Below are 8,473 nucleotides of genomic sequence, written 5' to 3'. Positions count from 1 at the left end.
TCAAAGCACAAGTAGATTACTTTAAGTTATAATAAAAAAATAGGCACATCACATTGCATAGTCATTATGAAGTCAACGAATTCTATAACTCATATAATACAAGATATCCAAATCCATCACAAGAAAATTGATGTGTTAACGGAGCATAACAATACAGATGTGCCAAAAGTGCAAAATTGATAATGTGCATGTAATATACTTTTATTTATTTATATATACACAGATATATAGAGGTTAAATGATTGAGTTGCTTTTTTTCGTCAAAATAACATGCAATATATTTCAGCAAATGACTTTTTCAAATTAGAAAAACATAAAACACTACAAAAATAACAGCGTCATCCGCTTGATAATAAATTACGATATTGACATTTCACAGTAAATTTCTCTCTATTTACTCTTTCTATTTTCTTACTTTAGACACAATGTCAACGGCTAATTTATCTTTGAGTCAGTCTGACTGCCGGAATAACGTTACGCTACATAATAGACTATAGGATACCTCGGCGTATATGTGGATTTTCTTGGCTAGAACATCCACTGACTGTGAAATTACCGTGGAACGTCTTCCCACAGACGGCAAACTACTTGTTTTTGTCAGCCATATGTTCCACATGTAGGCTTTTTTAGTGTGTGTCTTCTTGAGAGTGGGGAGTACCAACATGGTGGACGGTGGCTTCACTTTTTTCGGGCAATCACCAATCCAGTGAATAAATAGAGATCAGTGGTGTCCTCAGACAGATCCTTTGCCTTTACCATAGTCACACATGAAGAGGGAATGAAATCACCAAAATGATCGTTCATTGGATAACTAATGTCACATGTGTGGAGGGAGTTCATCTTTTTTTATGATTAGCTCCAGGTGAGCCAAATTGGTTTTCCATATTAATTTGCAGCAAAGTGTAAATGTTAGGTTTTCCCTATAATGTTTATCTCTTGAAATGTTCTTTATCACTTGCTGTTTTGTAACAAACACGTAACAAGCTATCTGTAGTAAAATGTTTTATTTTCTAACCTTCAGTAGATATTCCATAAATGTACCTAAACTTCATGGATGCAAATAATGACGAGAGGAACTGCAATGCATAATTTTTATAAAGGAATCACAGTATACCACTGAAACAAAATAAAAAAAATGGTTTATACATTATATAGTTTCTTGAAGTAGTAGCTTCCCTCCAGCTTCTTGTGTTTTTGTTTTATTAAACTCCAGAGATTTTTTGAGCATTTCTTGTCCTTAATGGAGTGAATTTTGTTCTGTTATTGTTGAAAGAAAATGTTTTATAAAAGGAAAGTTGAAAACAAAAAAAATATCCTCTAAATTAAAATTTGAAAAAATGAAGTCTAAACATAACTTTTTTTATAAAAAAAAAGTTTTGAGAGTACCTTTGCTGTTTTCTTCAATTTGTTTATTAAAGTTATTTTTCCATTTTGTTTTATAGATTATGTAGTTGCAAATTTCATTCTTTTTTTTCAAAGATTTGCAACGTCATTTTGTAAAGTTAATTTTCACTGATAATCCTTCTCTTCACTTAAATGCTCAGTCTTGACCCATAAACATGTTTTTGCTAACATTCTTCCAGACCAATAGAAATGCATCTGTGCTCCAGGGGAAGGCGGGCCCAAGAATTTAAAAGAATATGATAGGTAAAACGCAATTTTTAAAGAATGCAATTTGTAAAACTTAATCTGAAAAACAGAAATAAACCCCCCCAAAAAAATTAAAACAACTTCTGAAACAAAATTTGAAAAAATTAAATATCAAAATTGAATTTGGTGAAAAATAATTAATCTGAGAAAACAGGAAAGTTACTCTCAAAACCTTTTACGAAATGTGTTATTTGCTTGCCACAATAATGGAACAAAGTTCACTCCATAGTTTCACAGAACATCACTTCAGAAATTCTGAATTTCCAGTTTAAAGCTTCAAATATTGTTTTATTTTTCTGTAAAGGTTATTTTTTTTCTCTTTGTTTTGGTTTCAGGCTGATAACAGAAGAGCAGCTCACCCAGCAGTCATTGACCCTGCAGAGTCAACTAACTCCTGAACGAGTTTCAACACAGATGCAAACCTACTTCTCTTCGACTAAAGCATCTCTTTAAAAGAAAACATGGGAGGCTTCAATTGACATTGAGGAATTAAAACTTCACTTCTGCAAAGTAAGGATGCTGGGGTATCCTAGATAAACCGTATGATAGGAATATTCTGAGCTCTAAACACACCAAGATGCCACGTGTCTCTTTTGGGCTCCCAGAGTTTTCCTCCAAGTGACTCTGAAGGCGACAACATGACTCTAGCCAAACGGAGAAAATTCAAGACTTTTGCTCTCCTCCTTTGCGTCATCACCTTCACAACGCTCCTGTTCAGCTACACCTTAAGGGACCCCTCACTCTACTTTTTCCGGTACGCGTTCCGGCTTTCGGATGGCTTCTTCTCCAAAGGGCCCTGCTCCTGTCAACGGTGCATCGCAGCTTTGGAAGGAGACCCGTGGTTTGCAGAGCGATTCAACCTGTCTATTCACCCTCTGATGACCAGAGAGAACAGCGTCCTCTCCGAGGAGACCTTTAAGTGGTGGCAGGTATGACCTTTTAAGTATTTGGTTAGAAGTTTTACTGTTTTTGCTTAAAAGAAAAAAGTGCAGATTTGAAAAGCTCATGTACTGCTTTGAAGAGTCTGTTTGTTTTTGGTCACATTGATTGTTTTGAAATCCTAGAAATCTGATCTAGGATAAAGCTACCAAGCACACTGACATGGAGTGAATTTTATTCCATTATGTTACAAGCAAATGTCACATTATATGAATGGAAATTAAAAAAAAATTCCAATCCAGACATGAAGCTTAGAAAAACTTCAGGCAAACATGTTTGAAAGAAACATTGCTGTTGTCTGAAATTGTAATTCTTTCAAATTATATTTTCATATTAAGTCCTATTTTTTATTTATACTTTCGAGTTTCATTTTGTCAAATTAGTCTTTTCAGATTTAATTTTTGAGTGACATTTTTTTATTGTATTTTTGCACATGACATTATCTTTATTTCAAGCCCCTAGAAAAACATTTGCTATGGATCAAACAAAGAAACCAAAGAAAATGATTTAGCCAGCGTATGCCAGAATTTTCTAAAATGCTGACATACGCTGAACATTCTATGAGTTTTTTTCCGTTTTGGGCGTATCCATAGAGTATTCATAACGAGTCCTGAACTTATGTCCAGAAACAGCCTAATTTATTCATATAATGCCCATGAAATGTCACAAGCCATTGTCCTGAGTGGGACAGCAATGCCTGGCCTGGCCTGCATAAAAAGATTACTTTGATCGCAGTATTAACTTAGCTAATGTTTATAAAGAAAAAAAAAAAGAAAGAAAGGGGGTTTGCAGTCGCAGCAGATTCAGCGTCATGTCTGCTAGGAGGTTTGTTGATCGTGGCCGTTGGCTCGAACGTAGGGAGGATCCCATCACACTCACCTTCTCTCTCACCCTACAACTGGAACAGCGACAAATTGATGAGATCATGTTGATGTTTGAGGACAGCTAGTATTTATTCCCATCTCAGCCTTGCCGGTGTAGGTACCAGATCGGCTCGGAGCCCTGCCCCTTCTTATGACCTCAATATATGGCAACTCCACTCGGACAAACTGTAGTGCACCCGTTTCTTAAGGATCACCAGGATTCCAAGCTCTATGCCCTAACCACTAGGCCCCCACCCTCCTCATTATGTAAGATAGGTGGTGGGTACATATTACTGCGCTGGACTTATCCTTACACAGTAGCTAACTTATTCTAGGAATATATTCAGCCATTACTGAACTGTTCCTTTTTTCTCCATCACCAGTGGTTGCAGTCAGAGAGGCAGCCGGCTAACCTCACAGAGGTGGTGGACGAGCTGTTCCAAGTCATCCCAGATGAGGTCCTTTACACGGGCCCCGGTCCCGAGCGCTGCAGGACCTGTGCAGTGGTGGGGAACTCTGGGAACCTGAAGGGGTCTCATTATGGGGGCCTGATCGACTCCAGTGATTTCATCATAAGGTGATTTAAACTTTCCGTCTGTGGTTTCGTTTCGTCATGACTGCGTCTCTTTTAGTCGCCTTTTAGTCAGACAATGAAACGTTTGCTCTGTTTGCTCTCTTCAACCAAATCTTCTTGATACAATTTAGCTCTCAATACAAACCAAACTATTGTAGCTCTTGGTGATGTCATGAGAAGGGACAGATGGACCCAGTATTCAAGGCGAGACAGTCAGTAGGAAAGTTCAAAACGTTTATTAAATAAATAAAACCAAACAAAAGCGGAGCTGTGGCTCGCGGAAACTGCAGGCGGGGGGGCGGGGCACCGCCCAATCTCAGACATTCTGTAGGCGGAGAAACACAGGTAAGTGACCACGATCATCTGACTGAAGATGATTTTCTCAGTGAGTCACTTACCTGGTTTAGCAGTCCAGACCAAGAATGTCCCAGTGCTGCAGTTCCAGAGGTCATGCTGGAAGCCGATCCTGGTGAGGGATCCAGAACAGACAGAAACAGGCAGTAGCAGAAACAGGTGGCAGGATCCAGACTTCCAGGCATCCACAGGCTCCCAGGAGGGAGCAGAGTCTGACTTGGACCAGAAGCATGACCAGGTGGTCACGCACAGGAGCAGACAGGATCAGGTGCAGATGAGCAGGCATAGTGGAGGAGGGTAGCCGAGACAGGACGTGGAACCGGAACTTGAAGCAGGACTTTAAACTGGTCTCCTCCCTGGAGCCAGGCTTACTGAGATAAAAACTGAACCTCCCCCCATAATGAGCCAAAAACCCAGAGGACTCCGCAGGGGAGGAACAGTGGACGATCAGGAGACGAGACAAACACTAAAACCCTCTTTCCACTGGCAGCTAGGATCCAGGACAGGAACCTTGAACTAAAACGGACAGACTGACAGAAAGACAAGCAATGATCTGGCACTGAATGCTCAGGCTGAACTGAATATAAACCAGAGGAAACAGGTGAGAGGAATAAATTATAATTGAGGCAGGGAAGGAAGAGGGCAGGTGAGAGGAATTACTAATTAAGGGAGAGCAAACAGGCCAGATCATGACAGGTGTATGTTAGCTTTGTCATGCAATAGGATTTTGAAGACTCCCTAGTATTTAGCACCATTAATCTTGTCTAAATAAAAGCATCTCCAATGCAGGGTAGATAATGCTATGGATTACCGAGGGACTGAAGCTTTTAAGAAAGTTTTTTGTGGAGAGGTTCTCCCACCTGAGTAGTACATCTTTGTAGCTTCTCTGAAATTTGCTGAACAACAATGGATTAATCCAAATACCTTAAATTGTAGCTCATAGTTCCTAATTCTCCACCTTTCACAAAGCCATCACTAAGAAGACTATCCAGTGTTGGAAAGAAGCTCTGAAGCCCTGTAATGAGTCCTTCACCTTAAAATACGTCATTGTGCGGTGGACATGCAAAAAAAAATTATGCTTGTTAAATTTGGGTTACAGCCTTAAAGAAAAGAACTACATAGAAAAGCTACAAAGATTTAGCTAATGACTAAAGCTTTTACTCGGTCTTCTCATGAATCCAAACATGAAACGCCTTCATCCTTAAACTACTTAGGGCTTTTATCTCCTCTTTCTTTCATCTTTTCTCCCTTTTTTTCTGTTTTTCATTTCCTGTTCTAATTTCCCATTGCAGTGTCCATATAATCTGTAATACTCCCTGCATGAATTATAATAAAAGTACTTATATGCATAAATTAAGCGGAACACTATGGCGATAGCCGTACTGCTCCACTTGTGAAAGTAAAATCTTTTGGGCTCTTTTTGGCATCAAGACAATTATTCTTATTGCCACATAGTCAGACAGGACAATGTTAAAAAAAAACGACTTTACTTTACTACTCTACATCTTTTCACAAGGCTGAATCCTCCAGCTGCATGTCATGTGACGCACATGATGATAAAAGGGTTTCCATTGCAAAATTGCGAAACATGATTTCGTAAGACCATAAAACAGTAAAACCACCTCATCAAAGCGAAGCGTTTTTTATTGCAGTGTTTCCATTTAGTGCATTTATTTTGTAATTACAATTTTTGCAATTTGATGGGTAAATGGGATAAAAACATGCAGGAATTTACTTAGACTTAGACAGATTTGTCATTTTGTTTACACAAGCGTAAAACAAAAATACTTTTCGCTTGGAACAGCTTTCTGGAAAATTTCATCTTTTTTTAAAAGTGCAGCCTTGAAAAATAGTAAGAAAATATATATATATAAACTGAGGATAATCCCAACAGCTCCAGAGATAATGGCTACAGAAAATAAATAGCAAACAAAAGAAATAAAACTAATTAAAACAGAGAAGAATACTAATAAAGAGAGCAAACCTATACAAATCTAAGAGTCTCTGTGTTCATTATCTGTTTACATCATGTTCACTTCAGTTAGCATTTTATACCTATGGCTCTTTCTTTATGCCATCCATGGATCCTGTATAGATCTGCTAGCTGAAGTCACCGCTATTTTCTCTGGTTTCATTTACTTCATTTTATTCCTTGCATCATTTTTTTTTTTTTTTTTTGCCAGTGTTTGTTTTAATGACCTCAAGATGAAGCTACAGGAGCAGGATTCACCTTGAGGTTGGGGAAGCGTTTGCTCTCTGCAACCTTAAGCAGCTCCACATGCTCCATCTTCAGCATCAATCATTCATATCAAAAACATCCAGGTCCTTCCCAGCGTGGGCTGTATATTACCATAAGCAGCATCTCCACCTCATTCTCCATTTACACGAATGGTTATTATGCATTAATAATATGAGGATGTATTGAAAGCATTCTGTTCCCAGGGTGGCTGGGTTATGTAACATCTGAGAATTCAAAATAATCCACAAAGCCACAAGATCTGTGTGTGAAATACACATGAACTTAGTTGTTTTCCACGTAAATTAGATATTTCTGTTGACATATAATAAAAACCCAGATTTAAGTGTCCACTAAAGGATTGAAACTTATTAGTTCACATATAAAGTAGTGGTGGGACTCGATCAAGTGTCTGTAATAAATTTAAATTACCGTAATCAGATTGTCATTTAAACATATATATTGACGAAATAAATTATTTTTTGTCCCTAAACTATTAAAAAATATGTGCACACTAACAAATATTGCTTTTAATCCATTGTTTAGGTCAGAGTTCTTCAACAGGGGGTTCGCGACCCCTAGGGGGTCCACAGAGGCAATGCATGGGGGTTCCGAAAGTTTTGGTTTATTAGACTTTTTTTTTATTATTCCCCCCTGCAATTTATTCCACTAATTGAAAAGTTTTTGAATCCACATTAACATGAATTCAACACAGATAGTAAACAGATAAATGGAGGCAGATGTCTTTCAGTCATCAATGCACACATTCAGCGACACACAGGAGCTCTTTCAAGCTGGACACCGTTTAATTCACAACACCTGTCCCATCAACCAGGAATCAGAATCAGAAATACTTTAATAATCCCAGGGAGGGATTACTTGCATTACATTACTTCATCTGTACCATAGTGACTATGGGACCAGTTTGATATACCGTAAAACAATATATATAATTAGGGGGTCCCCGCTCCATCTCGCCATCAGTTTAGGGGTCCTTGGCCTGGAAGGCATTGAAGACACCTGGTTTAGGTTATCAAACTATCAGACTAGTTGAAAGTTTAAATAATTTTGCCTTTTTTTTTAACCAACTCTAAAGGTTTTATGTAATTTCTTAAAAAAAAAAAAAAAACTTCTATTAGAAGCGTGAGCTGTAGCTTAGATGAACATTCATTTTAGCACAGTTCATTCCATTGATCTCGATGTTTACAGGCCGGGGAAGCTGTGTCACAGCTGTGGACGCTGACATTAGTGGGGCAAACCACCAGTGGACCAAAATGTGTGATGCTGTTTAGGCATCAGATTCATTAGTATGCATGAAATAAAGAACACGTAAGGTCCCGCTTATTATTTTAGTATGTGTTTTTCTTTGTTTTTATTTTATTTTTGAAAGGCAGTTAATTGCTTTTATTTTGTTAATACGTTAAAATTAATGTATTTATTAATCACAATTAAAGTTAAAGTCTCGGCCCTAAAACAGAGATGAAGAAAGAAAGAAATTGGACGACTCAGGTTTTTTTTAAAGCCTGTTAGAGACAATTGTGTTGTTAATCATAAGTCGGTCAGTAATGTATAATTATTAAGTGCCTTTCATAGATAAAACAATCACAAAGCGATTAACAGAAAACAGTAAAATGTCAACTAACAAGATAAAGCTACATTACTCACAGCCTCTGAAAGGTTAGATCACCCTTTGTTATGATCTACAGGCTCTGTAAAACGCAATTTGACAAGAATGAAATTCGTAAAACTCTATCTAAAAAAGCAAAAAATATAAAATTAACAAAAAATCTGAGAAGACAGTAAAGTCAGCAGTAATAAAAAATAAAATAAAACATTTTAAAATAGATCTGATGAGTA

At 37.6% G+C, this 8,473-nt stretch overlaps 1 protein-coding gene across 1 annotated transcript in view; it reads left to right on the top strand.

Moving 5' to 3' along the window:
• Positions 1-2,028: 2,028 nt before the first annotated feature.
• Positions 2,029-8,473, top strand: part of LOC119785226 (CMP-N-acetylneuraminate-beta-galactosamide-alpha-2,3-sialyltransferase 1-like) — a 73,259-nt gene continuing 66,814 nt past the window's right edge. The window contains exons 1-2 of the mRNA XM_038287731.1: positions 2,029-2,579; positions 3,836-4,029. Coding sequence (XP_038143659.1) covers positions 2,289-2,579; positions 3,836-4,029 — 485 coding nt within the window. The 5' untranslated portion in view covers positions 2,029-2,288. The remainder of the gene's footprint in view (positions 2,580-3,835; positions 4,030-8,473) is intronic.

This window comes from Cyprinodon tularosa, unplaced genomic scaffold, assembly GCF_016077235.1.
Source record: "Cyprinodon tularosa strain WSP-4 unplaced genomic scaffold, ASM1607723v1 ctg244, whole genome shotgun sequence".
In the NCBI taxonomy this organism is placed as follows: domain Eukaryota; kingdom Metazoa; phylum Chordata; class Actinopteri; order Cyprinodontiformes; family Cyprinodontidae; genus Cyprinodon; species Cyprinodon tularosa.
Note: the sequence above shows the minus strand (reverse complement) of the source record. Positions and strands in the feature narration are given on the sequence as shown.